Here is a 27,957-nt window from a genome sequence, read left to right as displayed (position 1 = left end):
TTGTTACCTCCCACCATTAGAATATAAGCTCCCATTAAAAATGATTTTACATGTAATTGGGAAGAATAAATATTAAATAATTAAGAAAGAATATAAACTCCTTGACAATTTGTCTTTATTTCAGCTTGTTTTTGTAACCTTAGCGTGGTCCCTGGCACATACTGAGCTTTGAATAAATGTTTGTTGACATGTAGGGGTTGTGGGGCAGGAGTCCATAATAGTAAAATCTTGGATTTTTTTGTGTGTATATGTCTATATCTATATGTATATAATATATATTATACTAACGTATTAATTTGACATCAGTTATAGAAAGTAGAGTATATTAAAAATTAGATGTCTATGCATACAAATATATATAATATATATGTTTGTATAACCAAATATTTCTTTAATTTGTCATCAAACAAAATAAGAGCACAATCCTTTACGCAACCACACACACAAATATGTATATAAAAAATATGACCAAAGGATAAATACAGTTTTGTCCAATTTAGCATTCCATTCTTTCCAAGCTTCTATAGTCAGGTTATGTCTGTCTCTACCCTGAATATAGTCTATTCTGGATCCCTTTTTTTTGCTCAGTTCCTTGAACATTGCATATTCTGGTTCTGTTCATCTATACTGAATTTCCCTAACCTGGCTACCCCCCAGGAAGTCTGTGTCCCTTGAGTGCCTGCCAACCTTATTCTCCCTAGACAGAAGCTTGACTGCCCTTCTTGGCTTGAAGCGAAGCACATCCTCTTGCTAATAGCTGACTTCTGATATTAGCTCACATTTGTGTAGTACTTCACAGTTTCAAAATTCCAACTACCCTTTGAAGACAGGTATAGTAGGAAGAGTATAGGGGCTTTATGTCACAATGACTACTTTGAGTGCTAGCTTTTTCCTCAACTGCTCTTTGAAGAAGGGAGTAGGAATATGATGGTTCTCACTCAAGAGATAAGAAAATTGGACCCCAAAGAGGGGAAACAATTTGCCTAAAGTCACAGAGCTAATAAGCAAAGCCTTGAGCTCAGATCTTCTGATTCCAAATCCAGTGTTCTTTTCACTGTATCACACACAAACTATTTTTTAACTTTCTTTTTTTTCTTCAGAATTTTGAATTTGATAATGATTCATCATTACAACTATCTCAAGGCATAAACAAAAACAGATGAGGACCATACACATAGAGTGTTTTTACTTTTAATGTATACATAGACTTAACCAGGAAGTAACAAATTATTTTTATACTTTCTCTACCTCCCTTTCTTCTCTTCTCTGCAATTTTTAAAATACTTTACTGATATTCTTCCTACCCCGCACCACATTTTTTACTTCTTCCCAAATCACATCCCTGCTCTGCCTAGATGCTGTAATAACAAGTATGTATAGTCAAGATAAACCAAAGAAAATATTTACATTATCTAAGGATGCATGTATGGTTCTATGATTCTAGCCAATCAGGCCTCTACTAAGAGGTAGAAGGTATGTTTTATCATCACATTTTGGAAATCAAAGCTCTGAATTCTTTCTGAATTGCTTCTCTTTCCATTATAGTGGTCAATGCATACATTGTTATCCTGGGTCTGTTCACTTTGATTTGCAGCAGCTCGTACAAGTATTTCCATATTTTTTAGAATCTGTCACATTCGTTGTCTCTTCTGCTACATCGTGGCAGGGAGGTAACACTGGGTATCTGAACATAAGGCCAAAGGAGAACAGACTCTGAAAGGTCTTAGAAAGCTGGAAAGACTTCAAGCATGGGCTGCTACCTCTGTCGTCTGGGGACCAGCCTGGCTAAGTTCAGAGAGGCTCAGGACCAGCACATTGGCTCTAGGAATGGATTTTATTTGCCACAAAAATGAACAAAGGCTGTCCACTAAGGCATAAAAGAGATGTGATCTGTATCATCTATGTTCTGCTTGAAGAAAATACACATGGAAATGGAGAAGAAGCTGTTGTTTGCCGGGGATCTTCTGCTACCTTGTTTAGTACGCTTATGGTTACAGATACTTAACAATGGGAATGAATACCTACCAATTGCACACGCTTGGTGGGCATCAAAGTGTAAAGGTACTGGCTAATAATAGAATATTCTCTGGGAGGAACAAGCAAGCAGGCCAGTTTGGCTGGATTGTACCATCATGTGTAAAATTATATCAGATATGGCCATTTACAAAGAGAGAAAGCAGTTTATGAAAATAGGCGTTTGCTTTTTTTTGCTGTTTTCTTTTGCACCTGCTATAAACATTTATTTTTAATGGGCATTTCAAATCCCAATGATTAATGTGTTAAGTAAATATAGTCATGCTCTATTATTACAGTCGTTAATTGGCTGTCAATATAATCTGAAAGAACCACTAAAATGAAAAGAAAGAGTCTATATCCATATCTACGTCTATGATTAGTAATCTCCCCTTGGTCTTCCCTTCCCTCGGCTCCTAATTAAGACAACAACAATATTTTGAATGGCAGCATATAGGCTTGTTCTATTCTCCACACAAATTAAATTCCTAAAGCCTCTTGTTCATTATCTAAAGAATCAGTTCCAAAATATTAGATTTACAATGACTGTGCAATTTGCCAAATTTGAATATTTCACTAAGCAATGCAGTTAACAGCATTTACCTTTACATGTTTCTCTGCAGAACTGTTGGATAGAAGGTAAACCTCTCTGTTAAACAGTAACCATTAATTTTTTCTCAATGAATTATTAAGACTGTTCCTTAAGGGTGAAAGTTACAAGAGGACTAAATATTAAGTGAACAGTCGCATTTCCTGAGGAATTTAATTGCGAAGGAATCCAGACCACTGATTTTGTATGTAATTTAAATTTTTAAGTTCAGCAGCAAACAGTAAGTATATAGAGGGATAACTAGGACTTTTGGCACCCGGGGGAAATTCAATTGGAGTGTGCGTTTGTGTGTGTGTATGTAGTGTCACCTATCACTTGGAGTTTAAAAAGGCCACCTCCCATAGTGTGTACCAACATCACTGCCAATCTGTTAAATTCCCCTTGAAAAGGGTGACATGTAGCCATGCCTGTGGCAAAGTCCATGATACCTGATGCCATCAACCCCAAGGAGGGGACAGAGGTATAAGAAGATAGCAGAGACTGTAGGTTAGCCAGACCTTGAGAAAAGGACACATGATAATGACAGGACCTATACTGTAGTAACCTAGAGATAACTGAATGAACAGGGACAACCATAAAGTCAAATCTTATAAGTAAAGGGGGTGGGAACAGAACTCTCAGGTTCAGGGATGGTGAGCCAAAGATTTCTATGAGAATAAAACATACCTTGCAACCACAGGTATTAATGCCTGGAGACAAAGCCATACTTGCCTCACCCTACAAAGCCATAGCTGCCTCACCCCAGTTACAGATCTGACCATGAACTGGTTTTTAAAAGCAAGCCTTGTTAACAGATTCACAGCAAGTAAGTACCTTGATTATTTTCGAAAGACCTCAGAACTGCCCTCCATCTTTTCTGTTTTACAACTTGGAGATGGCAATACAAATTCTATTTGTGATGTTAAACATGAGTTATTTTTGCCCCTAAAAACTCAGACCTGGAATTCCACCACAGTCTTTTAAAACAAAAATTGACGTAGGCTCCTTGAGGACAGGGATTATTTTATTATTTATGTTTATATCCCTTGTGCATATATGTGCTTAAGAATTTCCTGTTGATTGATGCAGCAATACCACTGCTCGGTCTATATCGCAAAGACATCAAAAAAAGGTAAAAGGACAAATTTGTACAAAAAATATTTCTAATAGCTCTTTTTGTGGTGGCTAAAAATTGGAAATCGAAGGGATGCCCAATAAGTGGGGAATAGCTGAACAAATTGTGATATATGATTATAATGGAATATTATTGTGCTATAAGAAATGACAAGCAGGACGATTTCAGAAAAACCTGGAAAGACTTATGTGAACTGATGTATAGTGAAGTGAACAGAAACAGGAGAACACTGTACACAGTAACAGCAATATTGTTCAATGAAGAACTGTGAATGACAATACAATGATCCAAGACAATCCCAAAGGACTAATGATGAAGCATACTATCCACCTCCAGAGAAAGAACTGATACTATTTGAATGCAGACTGAAGCATACAATTTTCTACTTTCTTCCATTTTTTGTTTTTTATTTGATTCTTCTTGTACAAAATGACAAAGATGGAAATGTTTTACATAATTGCACATGTATAACCTATATCTGATTGCTTACCATCCTGGGGATGGGAGAGGAGAGAAAGGGAAGGAGGAATAGAATTTGGAACTCAAAACTTTAAATAAAAATGTTTAAAAAAATGAAAAATAAAAGAATTGCCTAATAAGTAATATCGTGCCAAAGAGATGGAATTGTTGTCTCATACCAACACACTCATAATTCCCTCTCAAGACCCTCCACTCCTTCATCTTTATAGGGCCTATTATTTATAGGTATAACAAGTTCCTAATGAGAATATTCCCTCTACAAATCCTGAAACCGTCTGGGAAGGAAGGAAACCTTTGTCTACTCTCTTCTTCCCTACTACCCAAAACCATACTCCCTATCAAAAACTGCATTTAATCCAACGATTCTGGCTAACAATAGCTTACTTTCTTCCTTCCTTCTTTCCTTCCTTCCTTCCTTCCTGGCCATGGTCACATGAGTAATAAGTGATAGAACTGGGATGTGAGCCCAAAGCCTCTGATTCTAATTCATTTTACCATACTGTTCCAGAACTTCTGCTGCTACCCATATTATGCTATAGCTGGAGCTTCCTGGTGGGCTTCCCAACCTTGAACAGTTTTGTCTACATGGCACCGACTCTGTAGAGTGTAAGGAAAGCATCGGCCTTCTACTGACTGGTTTGTCAATTTCATTAGCAGGCACTTCGGTTCAGTTCAACAAGCACCTGTCACGTGCTGGTGATAGCTTGGAAAGTCATTCAAAGTGTTTTTTTCTTTAGGCCCTGCTCTCATGGATCTTATGTTCTAATAAGATCATGAGAGCAGGTCCACGTCATCTATTATATCATGGCTATGAAGTAGTGGTTGAATGGATGCTGTCAATTCAAGAAGAAACTCTGACCCATTTTAATTATAGACATGGTATATCATATGGGTTATCTGACTTCTGCTGGATCTCCATTCCTTTGAAGATATTTCCAGTAGTAGAATGCCAAACAAAACCAGCAAACTGTCTATCGGAAGATAGAAGGATACAACTACTTCAATGCAGAAGTCAGGGTACAAGAAATATTTAAGATAAAACATGAAATTTTCTAAAATTGCACCGCGTTAATTATGCTTCTGTAGACAATGTCACATAAAGAGCTAACAGTAACAATAGGAAGTATTGGGATATGAAATATCATACGTGAAAATTTTGATTTTGTTTTCAATAACTTAAAATCTTACTTGTTCTAGAGTCTATTTTCCCAAGAGTTTAGTGATTGTGGTATGCTTAGGGACACAAGAGACTGCATCGGATTTTCTAAAGGTACAATGTTACACAGATGAAGTAGAGAGTGGTATGGAACCATTACTCTATCTATACCACTTAAAGACATTGCTCAAACCTAGCATATAAAGACACTGAATCATTACTGATTGTGTTTGTATGGCACTCCCTTGACTGCCTTTTTGAATTAGAAGGTCCCAAACAAACTACTTAATCATTTACCACCTCCCAAAAAAACCCCCAAAACAAAACAAAAAACCCTCAAAAACTATTGCCTGGTGGAAGCCTCACTTCATTGCAATCTTCTAATTTAATAGCCTATAATTCTACTTTGTGTGTGTATTTCATAATTTAACCTAGAAAGTTATGTAATTTTTGCATTCTATCATGTCCTGTTTTTCTAGTTTCTTCTTTCAGGGAACAAGTTTCTTGCCTGTTTTAACATATCCTAAGGCCAAAGCCACGTGGAAATGACCCTGATTTTTCAAAGCCTATTCCAGAGCAATACAAGCTCCAGAGGGGCTCCTATCCAGAAGGTTGGCTACATCACCTTACAAAACCACCTACTAAGGCATAAGAGGGCTAGAATTTATTTTTCTAAAGGAATATTGCTGTGCATGAAATCATGGCTCCTTGAATTCTTATTTAAGGCCAATGTGCAGAAACTGGTCCATCCATTTGCTGGTGCATGGACCCATATACAAACTGGCAGATCAGACCTTCTAAGACCAGAGATTCAGTACTTAACACAAATCCAATAAATTTAATTTTAAATCATTATTCGATTGACTTCAATAGCATTATATGTTAGAAAGAATACTGGAAAGCAAGTCAAAAGCATGAGGTCTGGTCTATCTTTACCACTTACTGATAGCTGGCTTGGCCTCTCATATTTTGGGGCTTCAATTTTTTTAAATCAACCCTCATTCACTGCCTTTTCAAAATTTTATATGGATCCAGTAATTAAACAGATGCACTAACATTTAAATGAATTTAAACAAAAATACTAGGTAGTTACCATTATCACTTTGCTCATAATTTTAGTATTTATGAGATGCAGCGAATAAATGCTGGATGTATAGCAAAATTAACATTTTGGACATCACTAATTCAGAGTTTGTATTGTCATACACTCTGTATAAAGTCTGCTTTTACATTGGGGGGAAAAGTTTATTAAGTTTGTTAATTAGTGCAAAGGCATGCTGAAACAAATTGATCTCTAACCTCTCAAATTCTTTTTTAAAAGATGAAACATAGTGAAGTTGAAGAGACAAGGATGCTAAAACTTTTCTATTAATGTGTATTTTAAAAAATCTGTTTTATTGGGTTTTTTTTACTTCAATAGGTATTGAATATATGAAAATACAAACATATACAGAAATACTGATTTTTAAGTCATGAACCAAACCTCTTTGTATGTGGTCAAGTTCTTTTTGCTAACTTACAGATGAGCAAATGGACCATTCTCTGCAAGTCAAGGAAGATAAAAAGTATGGGATATGATAAGAAATCACATTATTTAAAACAATTATCAATAATAAAGTTATTGAGAAGCTGTCTATAAGGAACTACGATCTGTGGCATTTCTGACATTCTTTTGTCCTTTGTGAGTCATCAGTAGTGTCAGGAGCTGATCTTGCAGTCACAGTATCTACATTTAAATGCTATACTTGCTACTTGTATGCTCCAGGCAAGTCACTCATCCTGAGCCTCATTTTTTTTCATCTGTAAAACTAAGGGTGCTAGACTAGATAATTTCTATAGTTCCTACACCATGTTAATTTTTTTAAATGAAAAGTAGACTTGACTATACAGTAGTGCATAAACTGAGAATCAAGAGAAAAACAAACTCATTAGATGAATGGGAAAGCAGATGAGAAAACTTACCTTATCACCTTCTTCCACCTCACAAATTTTTTCTTCATTTGCAGGATTAAAGACTGGGAATTTTTTGCCACTCGATGAATTATGCCATTCGTTGTTTATAAATATCTTGAGAAATACCAAAAGAAATTGAAGTTATATACATGTAGTTCAGGAGAGTTGGAAACAATTTTCCACAGTAATTAATCTTGAACATCAGTAAAGACCCTTATTCATACTTCTTAATGGTAGCATTTCCCCAGAAAAACCTTAAGTTGTAAAGGTCATACTGTGGAGGAGACTGCCATTTGAGTACAGGTTGGATTAGATGATTCATTACAACCCTTTTAACTGGAAAGTTTCTGTGATTCTACAAATAATCTCCTGCCCCCAGGTTATTTTGGCTACTTTTAAGATAATATGAAGCACAGTGTACAATCTGAAAATGCCACTGAGAATGAAGGCTACCTCCGCAGTAATGAATTCAAGGGAACCATTCAAAGGAATGATTTCACCCCAAAGAGCCAATCTGATGCAAGAGTTGGTTTTGTAGAGTTAATTGTCTCAATTTTCCACTTCAGTTTGTGTGCTTAATCATAGCATTAGTGATTTGGTATTATAAAATAGTTCTGCACTTCAGCAAGCTTTAGAATAACAATGAAAACATGCAATTTGTTTTCAGGAACATTAAGAAAAATCTGGGTATAGGGTTTTCCTATGTATCTTTTTTTTAAAAAAACCGTGAACTGTAAGACATAGGGTATTTACTTTGAACTTATTACATATACTTTGAGATCAACTAGTAAGGTTTTAATTCTCCTTTAGTGGGCACATGTACGCAAAAGAAAATGAGATTAAAGAATAACAAACTACTTAATACTGTCTAAGATTAAAAAATGAGATGTACTGAATAAACACTGGACACCAGAAATATGGTTTTCACTTTTCTATTTATGTTTCAGAAGGCTAAAATCATAAAGGAATGCTAATATGTGACATGTATTTAAAGGTAGTGATTTAAAATTCTACTAAGTTTTAGAGCAGTGTTTCACTGAGCACAAGCCTAATAAAGCAAAGATGTCCCATTCGTCTTTTGAGGAAGCTAACATTTTTCTAGATGGCTCAGTGGATACAGCACTGGGCCTGGCATCAGGAAGTCCCATCTTCCTGAGTTCAAATTGACCTCAGTAGCTTACTAGCTATGTGACCCTGGGCAAGTCATTTAACCCAGTTTGCCTCAGGAAAATGAGCTGGAGGAGGAAATAGCAAACTACTTCAGTATCTTTGCCAAGAAAACCCCCAAATGGGGTCATAAAGAGTTGGACATGAATGAAAATGTCTGAACAATAAAAGTTTCTGAAGCCCTTAGTTAAGAAACTTCCCTTTTATGATCAATGAAATAAAATTATTTATGTTTCTGAAAAAGCACACAAAATGTCCCCCCTTCTCTCATTCACTTTCCCATAAAATTTTTATATGGGTATAGCACCTAAACACAGATGTAACATTTAAAAGAAGTTCTAAAAAATTCTAAGTAGTTGTCAAGGAATTATAACTTTAATTATAATTTTATGGAGTAAATGACATAATTTTTAAGAGATGATGCAATTATATGCAGAACCTATAGTAAAACCTCAGTATCTTTGGGCACCATTAATTCAGAATTCGTGTTAATTCAGGCAAAGTGGCTAAAGTCTGCTTTTACACTATGAAAAAATATTAAGATTATTAGCTTATTATTATTACTTTAGTAGTATTATTTTATAATAATAACAAATAACATTAATTATTATTAACTTAGTTTATTATAGTGCAAAGAAGATGAATGAGTTAGGGATTATGTTCTAACTACTTAAAAGAGCTAACGCTTCTCAAGAATCCATGAGTATTTTAGAAATATCTTAGAAATACTTGACACTATAATGCTTTATATTAATTAAAATTATTATCATTTATTCATTAAATAGAGGAAGCATAAATTAGAGGCTAGAGTGGTAGCCCCAGAGGCAGAAAGATCTAATTTCAAGTCTCACCTCTGATCTCTACTAACTGTGTGACTCCAAGCAAGGAACTTAACCTCTCCAAGCTCTAGCAACCTTTTAAGAGTAGAAGTTGCAGAGAAGATGATATTCTTGAGTAAAGAAAGTTTCCTCACCTGGGAGCTCCCTTTAATCACTGACATCACAGGTTCAATCCCTATGCTATTCATTAAAATCTCTCCCCAACTAGATTCTACAAGGCTACACTTAAGAAAAAAAAAGCTTTGTTACATTTGTTGTATAAACATGAAAGTGAGAGACAAATTCTCTTTCTAAAAAGTTATAATTTTTATTCTAATATCTCAATGTGGCATCTCAGAGAGTTACATTAGGGAAAAACAGAGTTTATATGCCACTAGAATAGCCTTCAAGAACCCAGAACACTCTTCACACCATGATGACATATCAGAATACAGTTTGGTGAAGGTTATTGCCTAGAATAAAATATTGGTGTAATACAAGATGAATGTCATCGATCTTTGTCCAGGAACAAAGCTTGTTAGTAGTTCTGCTAAGGCAAAATTCAGTTCCTTTAACATGTTAGCTATTGGTTCCAACTGACCAACCCTTATACTGTCCTTTGTTGTCCCTTGACTGTATAAACATAACCAATGGGAATTATCTTAAGGTCGTTTTCAAGGTTTTAATTTTATCCTATCTTATGTATAAAGATTGGCCAGTCAGGTTAGTGGAAGACAAGCAGGGTTACAGGATCCCACTTCTTGTCATTAGATAAAATGTAATGAAGTGGAGATTAATGAAACTAATTAATGAATGAATTAAAAACTATGAAGTCGATTTTGAATCAGAAGCAATGGCATGAAGCTGAAACAAATGATAATCTCTTTCTAAACCTCTTTTCCTTGAGCAAATTTGAAAAAAAAAAGGAGGTATCGTGCTTATAGAAACAAAACTATTTGTCACGTTTTACCATGATATTACACATACCATCAATTATAAATCTAAGCGCAAGGATGCATATTGAACCATAAATATTTACAGTAGCTATAAGCCTAGAGTATATGGTATTGCAGTCTCATTATAGATTCTTTAGTATTCCCCTTCTCTTTCTGACAGGATGTTAAATTCCTTTTTTTTTCCCTTCCGAATTCCAGCCTTCTACTAGCCAAATAATAATTTTTTTAAAAAGTCAAATACATACATACATACATAATATATATATATATATATATATATATATATATATATATACACACATATATATATATATATTTAGGTAACACAAACAAAAGAAAATTGTATTAGTTTTAGTTTGTGGTCTTTTTAACTTAAAAAGACAGTCTACAGCAATATGTTAACAAGCATTAAATAATAGCTGCCTGTTAGGGCAGAAATTTACTGTTAGGAGGGAAATTTTGCTTTTTCTGAGGACCTTTTCTGAGCTGTAATTTCATTTTATACATTTCTCCTCGGAATATTTTTGAAAGAATTCTTCTACTTTCACTTTTTTTTTTTTTGCTGAAAAATGTACTAAACTTGGTTAATGGGCATAGGCATAACAGACTAAGATCTGATTCCCACAACTGTGTATTGGAGGCCAAACTGGGCTAAACTGTACCCAGAAGCTCCTCTGTAAGTAGACCTGAAGGCCAGAAAACAATCTCTTTAATACAGGAACACTCCCCTTTTCTTGGTCCTTTTTCTGATTCCACAGGCACGTTGCAATTCCTACAGCCCCAGAATCAGGCTGAGTAATCTGGAACATACGTAGCAGGCAAGCAGGCAATTTTAGGGGTTACCTGTCCAATCACTATAACTTAAGTGTAACAATGTAACTTATAACAAGATGTGTGACGTATGTTACAGGTGCTAGCGCACAAAAGCTTTGCATACACAGTACCAAAAAGGTAACATTAGTAATTATCTGGTAAATTAAGATTATATGGACATTCAAATCAGATTATTTAGGCTAATACATGGGTAAGGAGGTGACTGGAGAAGAATGTCCTTGTTGAAGTGAGAACTCAAGCCAAACTGAAAAGAATTCTTTAAGAACCACCAGAGATACTCTTTTAAAAATTATGGTTAATAGGAGATAGGGGAATGCCAAGACAGGAAGACGCAGTGATCAAGGAAAAACTAAACAACAAAAAAAAACCATATGGTTTGAAAAACCATACAAGTAAAAGTTGCGAACACTTATTTAGCTTATACAAGCATTTCTCTAGATATGATCTTACTTGATCTCTATTGTTATCTCATAAATAAATTAGAGCAGTTATTCTCCCCATTTTGCAGATAGGGAACCTGAGGTTCAAGTGGCAGAGTTAGGATCATGGGATGATGTACTTAAAGCTAGAGGGGAATTAGTCCCTGCTCAAACAGCAGTTAATGGTTATTTTTTGGGCTCCGAAGGCTCAAAGTGAATGTAAATAATAATTGTTTCTCTTATGGCCAGAGGGTCTTCCCCTCTCAGTTTGATTTTTTTTTTTAATTAAAGGGGCCATACCTAGCTCACTTCTTAAAACAGCCCTAATCATCAAATGGGCATTGCCTCAGTCAAAAATGAGAACTCAGAATGACCTTAGATTAAAAAGGCCAAGGTTTCCACTGCATCCTGGGCTGTCTCCAGTTGTCCTGATCTATATGTGGCCACTGGACACCAATGGCTCTGGAAGAAAAAGCAAGGTTGGTGACTTTGCACAGCCCTCCCTCACTTAAATCCAATTCATTTGCAAGTCACAGCATCATCTTCCTGATGTCATTGTCCTCTTCGAGAATGAAGGACAAACCATACAATCTTTTCTATAAGGAAATAGCGGTCCAGACAGTTTGAATGACTTGACTAAGTTTCTATGTAAATGATAGGTTTTTTTTAACGTAGACTCTTTGACCTCAAATTCAGCGCTCTTTCCAGTGGCACTCTGCCTCTAGGCCTTAAACTCAGATCTGCTAATTCCAAGTATAATCCTCTTTCTTCTATACCAGCCTGCCTAGAGGCAGGACAAGGAATAGGCTGGGATGGCAACCACTTAAGTCAGTCTGTTACAAGGAACACATGTAACTCTTGGAGTCAAGAAGGACCAAGTTGGAATTCTGCCTCCACCACTTATGGCCATGGAACAAGTTCAAGTCTCTGGACCTTCATAAGCCTCAGTTTCCTCACCTGGAAAATGGAGAATAATACCCATAGGACCTAGCATGCAAGGTGTTGTGGGCATCAAATAAGATGTCACAGGTAATATCCTTCTGCAAGCCTGAAAGGATTTTGTGACTGCCAGATATTATTGTAGACACTTTTAATATAATTTTGAAAAATGCATATATTTTTATAACAGCAAATCTCATCTTCCAAGAAATGTAATGATTAGTTTTGTGCTAAGTTAGATTCCACTTATTATAGAGAAGACACAAAGCCTAATGGAGACACTATCAAATTTCAGGTAAAGGAAAGTATGGTTTCAAATACAAGGAACACAAATACCTTGCCCCACCTAGGATTCTGCCTTTCCGCATAGTAGCAGTCATGTACAGAGGTTTTAATTTCAGTGTGGAGGAAAAGATAGAAAGAGAGACAGAGATGTGGAGATCTATCATAGGAAGACCAAGAAACCAAACAATCTTATATACCATAGGATAATATCATAGAAATGGACCATCTAGTCTAAAGCTTTCAACAGGAGTACTGTGTAGAAAACACTTTGTAAATTATTAAGTTCTATATTTAAACATGCTATTGTTGTAAGCAGGGTCAATTATAATCAATCTCACTTTGTAGATCATAGATTTAGAACTGGAAGGGACCTTAGAGGTCATCTAGTTCAACCGCTCTCATTTTATAGACCAAGGAAACCATGGAAGTCAAATGACCTGCTAAAGGTAACACAATGAGTAAATGTAAGAACCAAGCTTTGAACTCAGGTCCCTCAATTGCAAATCTTACTACCTTTCCACTCAATGTTATTGAAGTAAAGTGCAGAGAAGCTTGTCCAAATTCACTGTAATTAATAAATAATTAAGCTAAAACTCAAGCCCAAGTTAGCATGGTACTGTGAAAAGATGTTGGATTTGGATTCAAAGTTACATAAGTTAAAAATCTCTCTTTTGACATCTATTGTGTCACCTTGGACAAGTCACTCAACTTTCCTGGGTTCCAGTTTCTATGTAAAATGAGGAGGTTGAACTAGATGACCTTTACAGTGTCTTCCAGCTGTACAATCTAAGTTCATTGATCTTGCCACTACAATTTACTACCTCTCATGGAAGTCAAGGTCTACAACAAAAAATCCAGGACAGGTAAAAATAGGGAGACTCAGAGAAAGCAGGAGGAAATAAAGGAGGAAACAAAAAAAATGAAGAGAGGAAAGAGCCTGTCAATAAAATAATTAAAATAAGGCAGAAGTGAAAGTGGCTCCTCAAAAAAAAAAAGATTTCCATACTAGCCATATGGGCAGATAAATATGATATTGTTTTTGTTTCATATTGTAGTCAGAGTTATGGAAAAGATTTCATGAATGAGCTTCTATTTAAAAAAAAATAATGTTGACAATCCTTTCTACCTTTTTAACTCAGCAAAGAAAAAAGGACAGGTGCCAAAAAATTTCTCCCTGGAGAATCAAGCCACATTACTCTCAGGCGTTAAAACAAATAACTTGATACCTATTTCTATACAAGCCAACTGTAAAGAGAGAAAATGTGCAAACAGCCTTTTAAACATTATTTCTAACAAAATCTATGGCATTGTTGCCCAAATACTCACAAAGTCTTAATCTCTTCTTTCTAAATCATACTTATTTGGAGTTTATGGACCATTTAATATGTTTTCATTAACAGCCACACCATTCAAATAAGTGTGACATAAAATGATTATAACAGCACCTAAAACAAGTACAAACACCATTCTGTACCTCCTCTACAAAGAATATGTATTTGAAGCCATGAGACCTCTTAATGCAAGGGAGTGAGTCAAAGATAGGAAACTTTGTGTTTAATCAAATATTTGAGTTTCATAATTTGTTTTTAAGAGTGTTTTTTAAATTGAAACGCATAATGACTTAAGCAATCCTATAACCTATCTAAATAACCAAGACCCTGTCTACACAGTTCTTTAAGCCTAGTCTTTTTAGAGTGTGCTACTGGCACTCCCTTTTTGTCCCCCAAGCAGTTCAGCTGGTACCTGGATGCACTGCACTGCCTTCCTGCTGTCCTAGGAGCAGGAAATAGCCATGAAATAGAAACAACACCCTGGATAACAGTCACAACTCAATTGATACAATGGGTGTGTTCTTGGGAAGTTGTATATAGACTAATTTTGCAAATACTAAGGAGTCTACATTGACTTAAAATTTTTGGTAATAAAATAACATAACAAAATATAATAAGATAAACATGCTTTGTCAATTTCTAATTGGTCTTCCATTGAAAATGCTTTGAAATACTTCCATTTTTTTAAAAAAAAATTCTGGGTTTTATGCTCTTCCTTTTCAGGTAATGGTCTACAAGTAGCCACTTACACTCATTAGGGAACCTGCTATTTAAAGGACCCTTGGAAATTCTTCAAAGCTAAGAATGGCTATTAATGGATTCACATGACACTAATTTATTTATGTTGTAAGTTTATTATTTTTAACAGATCAGATTTTGCTGAAGTGAAACACACACCTCTCTCATCAAAAAGAGCCTTCAAAATGACAACTCACTATATGCGGTGAATTGATGTAGATGTCATAAGACATGTGGGAGAGGGGTAGCAGTAGTTTGTAGTGCTAGAGAATTTTGTTACCCACTAACAGGTGTTTTGAATTAATTCACAACTAACGTATTGCTAGAGGGAAGGGCTTCTCTCTAATTATAGAGAGTGGTCAGCCAATACACTCCTCTGGTTTGTGCTTCAGCCCTGATCCCTTCTCTGGGTAGTGACATAATCTATACAGAGAAGAGAAATGATGCTGAACCTGCTAAGGAATGAAGAACCCTCCTCTCTGCCTTATGTAGGCTCCCTCCTTCAAGCAGAGTCCTTGAAGTGAAGGCTGGATAAGCATTCATTGGGAATGTCATAGAAAAAAAATTCTGTTCAGATATGGTTTGAACTAGACAATTTCTGAGGTTCTCCTCCCATGCTGGGATTCTATAATCCTTTCCTTTATCTTAGTGCCTTTATCTTAGATAGCTGTCGCTTTAAGAAAGTGACACGATAAACCCATTCACCGGAAGGTACGTGTGATAGAAGCATGCTTTGTTCCTTCTGCATTTTTAATTAAGATGCTATGTAATACAAAGGAATGATTCTATAATCTCAGAATTTTAGGTGGTATAGACAGTCTGTGAAACCCTTCATTTGGCGTGGGGGGGAGGGGCAACAGGTCATTCCCAGTGCTAACTCATAAGTGATTCTCTCCTCAGCTTATATATAAAAAAGTGTGCCTTATACAGGCATAGAGTAAAAGCAACTTTTAATAACAAGTTACATCTATGTATTGAAATGGGCTTTGCTCAGAGGGAGTAGAACACATCTTGGTATCAAAAGCACTTTCTTTTTCTCCTTAAAGCCTGAAACTTGTGAAAGTGGATGTAAATTGTTTTTCAACAGAAGGTAATAAAATGTCAATAGCCCAGGAGTTAAAAAGACATGTATTTCAAATTCTTCCCTTCCCTATCATGTACTTTCTCAGATAGAGAGATAGAACTGAAAGGTCTCTCTACTCTGTCCTTTCTACTGCTGGGTAGATAGCAACGCTTTTGTCTCAGAAGCAGATGACCAAGAGTTAGGATGCCAAGGGCATGAGGCTTCCAGATATTCATGGCTCCAAGTGATAAAAATCAAATCAAATCAAATCAACATGTTTCTGTGTTGCAACAACCATTTCCTCTTTGGTAAGCCATACAGAACTTAGACAAAATTTAACCATTCTTGGTACAAAGGTACTTTTAGGTTCCTAATGAAGAATCAAAGCTACCGCCAGGCACCTCTTTCTCACTTGAAGAGCTAATACAAGCTATACAGCCATGTTGTAAATAATGAAGCAAGTACTCTCTTTCTTAGGAAAATAGAGACATTAGTATCATAAAATTACATGAACAAAATACAATTTCATTTTCTTTTTTAATATATTCTAGTCTACAATTTGTATGGGAATTGAGGAGGAAAGTTTTTTTTTTAAATAACCTGAAAAATATCCAAATTTAATAGCCTCTCTGCTGCTGGGCCCCTTCATCCAGAATGTCCAAATTAAGAATGTCACAGCAATCTTGGTGTATTCACTCTTCCAGGACAGTAAGGGGGCTATTTATTAAATAACAAACAGGAAGCCGTCAGTGGTTTGAAAGAGCTGAAGTTCTTTCCAAAGTGTCTCTAAGATCAAGTTGATCCCTGAAGGAAATTAAAAATCTACTTTATGTGACTTCAAACAAGTCAATTATCCCACTTTATGCCTCAGTCTCTTTGGCTGCAAAATCAGGGATTTAGATTAGAAAACTTTAAGATTCCCTGCAGTACTAAAATTCTGATTGGGATTTTATTTGTTCTAAAAGCTTGCCCTACCCGCCATCCTTTGGGGGTTCTTCTGCTTCTGTCTCCCTGACTTGTTTTCCTAAAGAAAAGAAAAATGGTCAAATGCAGTTAAGACAATTCGTGGTCTCTTAAATCCTCCACAAACCTTGAGAATTTCACAACTTGTTTGTGATTGTGATCCACAGAACATGGCTATTGAAAACCACACCAGAAAAAATCATAAGGGAAAAACTGGGGAGAAAGGATAAAAAGATGCATAAGCAGCCATGAGAGACAGAAAAGGCAACAGAAACAAGGCAGTTCTTTTTTATAAAGAAATATTTTTATTGACTTCTTTCATTTTGATATCGTCTACATTTCCCAATGTCTCTCCTTTCTTCCACTTCCAGAAAGCTATCCTATATGTCAAAGAATTACAAAGGGAGATGAGAGAGAGACAGTTCAGCAAAACACTGAGAAGGTCTGACAAAATCACCAATGTTCCTCACTCCCACATCCACAAAGAAGGGTGATTCCAGAAAGACGCTCTGTTAAAAAGGACTATGGGGAAAAGACTAAGAGGAGTTGTTGAAAGTAATTTTAAAATCCAAACCCTAAACAGTGTGTGAGAGTGTGTGTGCTCATGCAGAGAGAGACACTAAGAAACAGAAAGACCAAGAGACCCATAGAAAGAGATAGCTATGGAAAGAAGCAGAAAGACAGAGACAGAGGCCCAGAGAGAGAGAGAGAGACAGACAGACAGAGAGAAAGAGACAGAGAGACAGAGGCCCAGAGAGAGAACAGAGACAGAGACAGAGAAAGAGAGACAAACAGAGACAGAGAGAGAGGCCCAGAGAGAGAAACAGACAGAGAGACAGAGAGAGACAGAGAGACAGAGGTCCACAGAGAGAAATAGACTGAGAAACATAGACAGAGACAAAGACAGACAGAGACAGAAGCAGAGACGAAGAGACAAAGAAACAGAGAAACAGAGAAAATTGGAGTAAAGAGAGCAGAGTTTTATGTAAATTTCTTTTCTATATGTGGCCTGAAATCCAAGTACTACCAAAGCAATTCAGGAAGTACTTTATGAATCCCTGTGCCCCATCTGATACAGATAGACAATCTTGGAGCCTATCAGATCTCAATACAATTAAACAATGAGAAAAGAACAGAATACACAGAAGGATAAAATTTTAAAATTATATATAAGGCAGCAATTTTAACTTTGTTAAAAAAACCTGATTTTCATCTAAATAGTTGCAAAGGCACTGCATTATCATGATTATAATTAGTTATTTTTAGAAATCTAACATATTACCTAGTGACAACATAAAAAAGATGCTGAAAGTTACAATGAAATAAAATAAGCAAAAGGTTCTCTAAATATCTTAAGTTGCTTGTAGAAAGATTGCATGATTAATTTCTCAACCGGGAGACAGGTAAATGACCATCCTTTTATTTCCAGCTTAACCTTCAAATACTTTATGTGCTTAATTTAAGTTTGGAATAGATCTTTGGTGGGGCAACTATACAAGAAGATGCAAAGTGTCAGGCGGTTTTAAAAGTTCACTCACTCATTCAGATTTAATTACATACATAACTGCAGCTCTTCCAAGTGTGAAAAGGCTTTGGCTAATAAACCAAATAATAAAATACACTTTAGAGAAGTAAATTTACACAGAACACCTCCAAGAAAAATCAATTTTTTTACAGTACTCTGACCCACACATGCCACAAACACCAACACAAAATTGCTGTAGCCAGATTCACCTGCCTCTGAAATATTTACTTTCCCTTTTTTAAAGAATGTTCTAGTGAAAGAATTTGAAGTACGCAGGACCCTGAAAACAGTAGGCACTTAATTACGAAAGGTTTGCTGAATTGAGTTGAATGCCAACTCTAAAACTTGATTTCATTTATGGAATCAATAAACCTCAGAGTGTTTTTGTTTATTTGCTGGCTTCGCTGTTTGCCTTACTAGACTGTAATCTCTATTAGGCTTTAAATGGCTTGCCAGTTGGGATGGCTTATTCATCTTTTTAACCACATCAGCACCACCTAAAAACCTCACAAAAAAAAAACCCAAAACAGAACATGAGATTAGTTCCTTGCACAAAGGGGATGTTCAAAAGATAACTGCACTATATACATATGTGTGTGTGTTTTAAAATGTGTAAAGATGAAAACATTTAACACTGACATTTTCCTTGAGGTACATATTTTAAGAACAAAAATTATGAACTTTTGCAGAACAAAACAGCAATAAAAAGTGGCACAAATGTATTAAAAACTAAAAAAATTCTTAGAAACCACAAGTACTCCACCTACAATTAAGGAGGGTGAGTTCTATACTTCATCTTTTGGATTTCTGATATATGGTTTTACTAAAGCATATAGTTAAAAGTGACCTCAGACATCAACTCAGTATGTTGAACAGAGTTCAGTCCAGTATGTTGAATAGAGTTCAGTCTAGTATGTTACCAGAAAAGGAAAACATGGCTGAAGGATCAAATGAGATAAAATATGTAAAGCGTTTTGCAAATCATAAAGCACTATATAAATATTAGCCACTTTTGTCAGTCATTTGACTTTGCACAGCTATTTATGGCAGATCATTGTGGATGAATCATCCTAAATCAAACTAACTACTACCTGGAACATAATGTTAAAGAAATGTAACACTAAGGTGCCCACTTGGGGCTAATGAATGATAAACTCGTAGCAGAAGGAGGGGAAAACTGGTGGGAATTTTGCAGTTGTTTCATTTCACGTCTTTACTGAGTGCATTATCTTCAAAAACTTGCCACAGAATTGTTTGCAATAAAATTAAAAGCCGTTTTCCTTTCTTTTCCAGCAAAGTGTTTCTGAAATGAAGGTTTTGATGAATTTGACAACTACTGGTCATTTACAATTTATGGTGCTCACACACACTTTCCCATACTGATGTTTTGTTGCAAAGAAAGAAAAAAAAGTCACTCAGCTGACTGAGGCTGTCTCATGTACTGTGTTTAAGAAAACAGAAACATTCTGAAACTTTATAATGCCCAAACTGTCCAGAGCTGTAATGATGAGCCCCTTCCCCTCTCCTCTCCCACTCACTCTTCGTAATTAGGATTGTTAGTTACTCTTTGGTTTGCTCAGCAAGCAAAATGGCCATATACAAATTTGCAACATGACTAGTCTTTTTTTTTTCCCACTCTGCCCTTAAGTTTACCTCGGAGTTATACACCACATTACAAAAACACCACCTCCCCTTCTTTAAAGAGTCTTTGGAATCTCTTTGGAGTCCCTAGGATTTAACTTGCACACTTGTACACGTAGCACAGAAATAATTTTAAAATTAGTAATGCAGGAGTCTTTTATCAGTTTCTCAGGGGGAATGTCTGAGATCTGGGCTGGCTCCCTCTGCTCGTCATAACATCAACTAGTTAGCCACTGTACATCTGTCCCAATAGCAGCAAACTTATCCAGTCAGATAAATCAATGTGTTCTTTTCCATCTGAATAGTATGCCAGTGATGCAAACCCACTTTTTTCCCACCTTCACTGACTTTCATTCAATTTATAGCTGTGTAGCCCAGTCAAGTTATACAATCACCACTATATCTTAAAAAACAAAACGGAACAAAATAACTGTCATTTAGGTATGCCATGTTATCTCGAATTTCCTATGAATTTCTCCCTTACATGTACTTACTGAATTATTTTCCCCCCTAGTTTAAATAAGTCCTATTCCCTTCACACATGCAAGTCTATGTAGTATAATTCACTAATAAACTTGCTAAGCGATATGTACTAGCTGCTATACGAAGAAACAGAACAGTTAAGGAATCAGAATCCAAGTAATCTTAGCATATGGTTATTTGACCCATTTAATATCCTCTACTTAGAAAGATTCTTCATCTAGATCCTCACTATGCCTGGTTTCCACTTGTATCTTTATGTAAGACCCTTTAATAAGACTTAGTTGAAATTAACCACTCCTGAAATAAGTTAATTTTTCACCTCCCCAAGCCAAGGTAACAGACACGCTATCTCAAGCCTACTGACCTTGGTATATTGGATTTTCCAGTCTTTGAGCGGAGCAGGTATGGTCCCCTCTGCAGGCTTGGCTGGGGTCTGCTGCTCCTCACTCGTAGACATTTCTGACCTGGCTCCTGAAACACAGGTGAAGCGAAGTACTAGACAAGCTCAGTGATTTTGTCCAGATTGAGCACTTAGCTTTATTTGTTCCTTTTTATCTGAATGGAGTGGGCATTATTTGCATACTGGGATGTGATTGGATGAACCAACTAGGAGCAAGAAGAAAACGACACTACTTATTTGTAACACCTAAGGTAGGAAGGCTCTGACTTTCAACTTAAATCCTGAGACACCATTTCTCACCAGACCTGCAGCTGCACTGGGAGATAGTTTACTATTTGCAGATGAATTTATTTACAGAGCTAAAACCTGTGACAAGAGTGTGCAGCTGCTTCAACTACCGTGGCTGAAGTCTTTCTCCCCCCCCCCCCTTTTATGTTACTATACTAGTTTTATTTCTCTGACAGACTTAAGCAAAAGGAACAAGGTAGAAATCTTTTGAGTATTCCTACTTCTGGGAGGTGAAAGAAAGGAGAGAGATCATGTTCCTTTTTTTCAGCTAAAGCCTGCTTTATAGTCTACAATCATATTGTACTTTACCTTTTGCAAAGCATTCTACCTAAGTTATCTATGTCTCACAACAGCCCTTTGAGGTAAGCGCTATTATTGTCCATCTTTTGCAGGTAAGGAAACTGAGATTATCTGACTTGCCCTGGTAATAAAGTGTATGAGGCAAGATTCTAACCCTAGGGCATCGTGACTGGATCCATGGCAAGGCGCTGCCTCAGTTTAGCTAACTCCTTTGAATAAGAAATGGGGACAGGACAATTTTTCATTCTTTCCTACCTTGCTTATTTTAACTAAGCATTTTAGAGGAAGATAAGAGCGCTGGCTACCTTGGCCCTGAATGACAACAGCTATATATGAATAACAGTGGCAGCATGGTATAGCTTAAAGAGTGTGTTTAATGCTTGTATTCAAATCCTGGCTCTAACATTCACTACCTGGGTGATGGTTGAGTAAGTCACTTCCCCGGTCTAGGACTCGGTTTCCTTATCTGTAAATTGGGAATGGTAATACTTTCGTTCACTCCCTCACATGATTGTTGGGAAGAAAACTTATTGAGGGGTATAAAAATATGAGTTAGTATTATTGATCAATAGTAGACAGCTCGATGGTAGGTATGAAGCTCAGGTTCTTACCCACTAAACCTGGACTCTGCCTTCCCCGTCTGATGTTTTAACTCTTCCGTGTCTCTTTCATGAGAACCAAAAAAAAATTTGTTTGCCCTACTTTTGTTATGGAAAAATCAGCTTTTCTACTGCTCACAAAATGTGTTTTTTATTAAATACACAATCACACAACAGCTGTTACTTAATTTGGCTAGATCCATGCCCTGGCAGCTGTGTTTTCTTGTGGTCCCTTGCTTGCCCACCACTTGGCAGCTGTCTGGGCATCCAAATACCAATTGGCTTGATGAAGGGGGGAGTTAAAGCTGCTGGCCTCAAGTTAAACGCCCTCTAGCACACTTGGCTCACAACCTCATTTCTCACATTGTCTTCCTCTATCATGTTTTACTGACATAAGACAAGTCATTTTATATTATCCTGTACCTTGTACTTAGCAGATGTGCTCCTGTAAACTATAAACTGTATTGTGAATCCTTAAAAATAAATGAGTACATTTCCCAACAGAGAAGTGGTCAAAGGATATGAACAAACAATTCTCAAAAGAGTAATTGCAAAGTCCTAACAACCACATGAACGAATGCTGGAAAACACTAATAAAAAGAGAAATGCAAATCAAAACAACCCTCAGGTTTCACCTCATCCTTAGCAAACTGGCCAAGATGACAAAAGAGGAGAATAGTGTTGGAGGAGTTAGGGAAGACAAGCATTTTAATGCACTGTTGGTAACGCTAACTAGTCCAACCACTCTGGAAGTGAATTTGGAATATACAAAGAGAGTGATTAAAAAACCCATACCCTTTGATGAAGGGATTTCACTGCTAGGCACATGCCTCCAGGCTGTATATCCACCCAAATGTTTGCAGTGGTGCTATTGTGGTAGTAAAGAACTGGAAACAAAGTAAAGACTCATCAAATGGGGAATGACGAAATAAACTGTGCTGCATGAATAGAATGGAATATTACTGTGTTGTAAGGAATAACAATCTCAGTAATACTGAGAATCATGCAAAAGCATCAACTGATGCAAAGTGAATAAGGAGAGCCAGGAAAACAATATTACGAAATGAATATAATGATGCAAAAGGAGAGAATATCCTCAGAACAATAAAAAGAAAATGCTTCAAAATTATAAAGAAAAAAGACTTGGCCACAAGAAGAGAAGAGGGAATCCTCCCCCTTCACGATTGCAGATGTAGTGGAGGGTGGGGTTGGAGGCAGCAGTAGGCATGGCCCAGTGGTGAGAACCACTACATTATTACATAGGAAGTTTTAGATGTGTTGATCGCTTTGTTCTTTTTTCTTTTCTTTAAATTCTTGATTATAAGACATGGTTTTCTGAGAGAGAAAGGGGTGATACAGGGAGAAAATCTAGCGATGTAAAAACACAATATATCAATTCAAATATCTTTAAAGAGAGAAAATAAATTAGTAAGAGTAAGAATTTAGCAAGAGCAAAAATTTCCTTTACCAGCCTTCTCCTCATTATCTGCTGTTCTTGTTCTTGCTGTTTCATTTATTCAACAAACATTTATTAAGTTAGGCTTTCGTTTGTGCCCCCATGAGCAAGATACATGTGGTTTAGCAGGCATCTCTTGTCAAAGAAATTTCTGACCTCAAGGTGAGTAAAAAACGCTTGAGAATGAGTTTGTGTTTCCCCTCAGTCTTTTTAACCTCAGTACCTAAGCCAACGGCTTACACATAGTAGGCACTTAATAAGTGCTTGTTAGACTGGATGTGGAAACAGAATATTTGGGTTTGAGTCTGGAACTCAAGTCCATTACTTAATAGCTAAATGCCCTTGGACAATTACTTTCACTTTTCTGACCTTCATTTTCCTCTGTAAAATGAAGGAGTTGGGCTACACAGTCTCAAAGGTGGCTTTGGCTCTTACTCCTATAATCTTATACACCAACACTGGGCAACTGTCAACATCTGTTTTTCACATTCCTTTTGCCAAGACACCAAGCCATACTAAATGAATACATACATACATATATATATATATAATCTGTAACTATTAATTTCAACTAGGCCCTGTGGCTATATGACAATCCTTTTATTCACTGAGTCAAAGAATTTCAGCTTTGAAAGAGAACATAGAAGCCACTTAGCTTCAATTCAAATTAAATTCAGGAAACATTAAATTCCTGTTATGTGGAAGGAAGGAAGAAGAAAAGAAGGAAGGGTGGAAGAGAGGAAAGAAAGGCAGAAAGAAAGGGAGAGGGAGAAAGGAAGTAAGGAAAGAAAAGAAGAAAAAGAAAGGGATGAAGGAAGGAAGGAAAGGAGGGAGGAAGGGAAAGAAAGAAAGAACAAAAGAAAGAGAGAGAAAGAAAGAAAATGACTCCTGCATATAAGGGCCTTATATTATGCTTTTTTGCTTGGACAGCATAACATGTACAGATATGTAGAAGTTGTGCAAATTAACTTCAAAAGGCAGACGCTAATAAATGGGAAAAGGGAAAGAATCAGAGAAAAGGTCTCCTGTAGTTTGTGGCACCTAAACTATGCTTTGAAAGGAGCTATAAATTCTTTACTGCTGGAGGTGAGGAGAGAGTGAATTCTAGATATGGAAGCCCATCTATTCAAAGACTTGGAGGTGGGAAATAAGATGCCCTGTAGCTACACTGGAACAGAAGGTGTGTAAGGGGAGTACATGAAATAATACTGCAAAAGTTTGGTGGGAGTCATACAGTGAAGGGCTTTGGACCAATTTTTATTCATCTCTCATTGATTTCCACTACATACCCCTCAACAGCTGTTCCTCAACTTCTTTTTACAAGGGTCCAATTCTAATTCCACTTCAGTCTCTTAGCAGAGATGACCTGCATTTGACTTCATCTCTTACTTTACCAAGAAGAGAGCAGTCATGTGAGATCTTTTTTCTCTCTACCATAACTCAAGATCTTTACTTAACTTTGTTCATCCTGTCCCCCAGGACTACTTCTTACCAGAGCCTAACCCAAGTGAAAGGGAGGAGAGAAATGATATGCTTTGCAGGGCCCTTTTTTTTTTTTAATATCCCCAGCACTTAGCAGAGAGCCTGGCACATCGTAAGTGCTTGATACATCTTGACTGACTACTGACTAACAAGAACTGAAGTCAAGGGATGGTGATAATGATGTTTTGGGATAGGTGAGATGTAAGAATGTGTGATATCTGAGGGGAAAGAAAATTTTTCCTCCAGGAACCTGATTTAGTGATCATCCTTCTCTACTGTCTTCTTTCCCTCTTCCCACAAGTATTCTCATGCCTCAGCCATTCTACAACACCAACACCATCATCTTGATTGCCAACACCAACACCTTTCTACCCTACTGCCTCCTAATTCCTAATTCCTAGGTTCTTATTTCACTTAGAAAATTGGAAAACTGATATAACTCTTTCAAGTCCCTTCTTTGTATCTCATAGCTTTTGAATATCATCACTTAATCTATCTTCAATATATCTTTCCTTTTCCTTGACTTCTCTGTAATTTTTAACACTATTGACCATACTTCATCTTCTGGCTTCAGAGAGACTATATTCTCTTGGTTCTCTTCCCACTTCTTTTGTAGCTCTCCATCACAAAGACTCTATGCCTTTGATCCCATTCCTTGATGCCTCTGTTGGGACCTTGATATAGTGAGCTTCCCTTCGGTCAGATATCTTCAAATATTCCTTCACCATTGACTCCTTTCCATCAGTAAATAAACACACTCCAGTTCTTCTCAATCCTAAACATGTCTATTGATAATTTTTTAGCCCATGCAGCTATCATCCTCATTTTGCCTTCTTCATTCCACTACTAAACTTTTTACAAAAGTTATATACAACCAACTGACTTTATTGCTTCCCATTCTTTGCTCAGCTCTGCAACTGAGCTTCAACCTTCAGTATTCCACCAAAACTACTCTGTTATAGGTTACCAATGATCTACTAATTTCTAAATTTAATGCCTTGTCATGCTACTCATCCTCCATGACTTCTGTAGTTTTTTATACTATTGACCATTCCATCCTACTGAATACTTTCTCATCTTTTGGCTTTGGAGAGACTTTAGCTCCTGATCTTTCTCCTACACTTTTTACTTTTCCTTATTGCCTGTTCAGTAGTTTTCTGCTTTCATACCAGCTCCTTAATGTAGGTTTTCCTAATCAAAGTTCTGTCATGTAGTCTTTACTCTCCTCACTCTACTGTCATTTCCTTGTAAAATTCATCCATTGCCATCACTTCAACTATCTCCTATATGCAGTTGACTTTTAAGACTATATCTTTACTCTTGATCTTTCTTCTGTATACAACTCTAGACCTATACCTTTAATTACTTACAAAGATCCACCTCAATGTATGTTCCATTGGCTCTTCAAAATCAACATGCCCCAAATTGAAATCACTGTATTGCCCAGTCAAGCTCGCTTCACTTTAGTTCTGACTTTAATGTTTCTGTCTGTGGTACTACCATTTGACCAGTCTCACATACTCTACTCTAGGGTTATTTTCTCTTCTGCCATACCTCTCATTTCCGATAATTTACTTAGCCAAATAAATCATATTTGTGCAGTATCTTTCACACCCTTCCCTTCTTGTCTTTGCCCCTTGCCACTGCTTTAATTCAGACACTCATAACCCTCATTGCCATCTGCCTGAATGATTTAAATTGAAAGGTTGGAAAAAGTCCAGGTCGTGATATTTAAACTCTGCTAAGGAGAAGTTTGAACAAAAGTCATAGAGTCTCTCAGTTTTCCCTAGCCAGTACAGGGATGATGTTTTACATAAAACTGTGAGTCTGCTAGGGTGAAGTTAAACAGTTTCCTTACCTGTGTCTTTCAATCCCTTTTCTATTTAAGAAAGTAGAGACCTGGGAAAATTTACCTGAGATTGGAGGTATGATAAATCCTAAAAAAACTAAAATGAAAGTCTGACCATAAGTTAGGTGACAGTTGAGTGGAAATACCCAGGGAATCCAGTAAAGCCAAGACAGTTTGAAAACAGAGTGGTTCAGAGGTCAGATGAAGAAAAGCAGTTAACAGAAAAATTCTAAGAAGAGTTTAAGGGTGTAGAACTGATGTTAGCATATTTTTTTTTCTGTCTTCTAGTTCAGACTGCCTTGGGAACATTGTCCACAGCTACTGGATAATAAGAAACCTGACTGAGGAAACTGAGTCAAATTCCATAGATATTGGCTGAGAATACTTATTGAGGATAGCTGTAGCCTTTAACTGAGACAGCTTTTAAGTGAGTTTCATAGTCATTGTAAGAATGCTGATTGAGGAGAGCTATAAGATTCTCTGTAGGGAGAAGCTAATTAACTATAGCATCCATTTCACATCCTGCCCTGTGGTTGTCCAGGGTAGTTAAAAGAGCTACAATCTTAGCATCTTTTTTTTAAACATTTGATTTTTATTTTTTCCTAATTACATGTAAAAAAATTTTTTTAACATTTTTTTTTTAAGATTTTGAGTTTCAAATTCTCTCTCTACCTCTCTCTTCCCCCCTCCTTGAGACAGGAAACAATTTTATATAAATTGTACATGTATAGTCATGTAAAACATTTCCATATTAGCAATGTTGCAAAAGAAAACACAAACAAAAAAACCCCCCAAGGATAATAAAGAAACTAAAATATATACATATATATACTTCAATTTGAATTCAGATTACATCAGTTCTTTCTCTGGAGGTGGATAACATTTTTCATCATGAGTCCTTTGCAATTGTCTTAGATCATTGTATTGCTGAGAATAGCTAAGCCATTCACAGTTTATTATAGTATAATACTGCTGTTACTATGTACAATATTCTCCTGGTTCTGCTCATTTCACTTTGTATCAGTTCATTTAAGTCTTCTCAGGTTTTTCTAAAAGCATCCTGCTCATTATTTCTTTTTTAAAATTTTCTTTCTT

The 27,957-nt window shown here is 36.4% G+C and overlaps 1 protein-coding gene across 2 annotated transcripts in view; it reads right to left on the bottom strand.

The window, feature by feature from the left end:
- LOC110223822 (aldehyde dehydrogenase 1A1) overlaps positions 1 to 27,008 on the bottom strand; it is a 73,393-nt gene extending 46,385 nt beyond the window's left edge. The window contains exons 1-3 of one of the 2 annotated variants that reach the window (XM_021009515.2): positions 26,927 to 27,008; positions 20,853 to 20,959; positions 7,336 to 7,440 (exon numbers count right to left, since the gene is read on the bottom strand). In XM_021009515.2, coding sequence (XP_020865174.1) covers positions 7,336 to 7,440; positions 20,853 to 20,945 — 198 coding nt within the window. In that variant the 5' untranslated portion in view covers positions 20,946 to 20,959; positions 26,927 to 27,008. Of the gene's footprint in view, positions 1 to 7,335; positions 7,441 to 20,852; positions 20,960 to 26,871 lie in introns of both variants that reach the window. The other variant, XM_021009513.2, reaches the window with a different exon arrangement.
- Between the last annotated feature and the right edge of the window lie 949 nt (positions 27,009 to 27,957).

The sequence above is a fragment of the Phascolarctos cinereus genome, unplaced genomic scaffold (genome assembly GCF_003287225.1).
Source record: "Phascolarctos cinereus isolate Bilbo 61053 unplaced genomic scaffold, phaCin_HiC Scaffold_4;HRSCAF=312, whole genome shotgun sequence".
In the NCBI taxonomy this organism is placed as follows: domain Eukaryota; kingdom Metazoa; phylum Chordata; class Mammalia; order Diprotodontia; family Phascolarctidae; genus Phascolarctos; species Phascolarctos cinereus.
The sequence above is the reverse complement of the archived record's forward strand: the minus strand, read 5'-3'. Positions and strand labels throughout refer to the sequence as shown.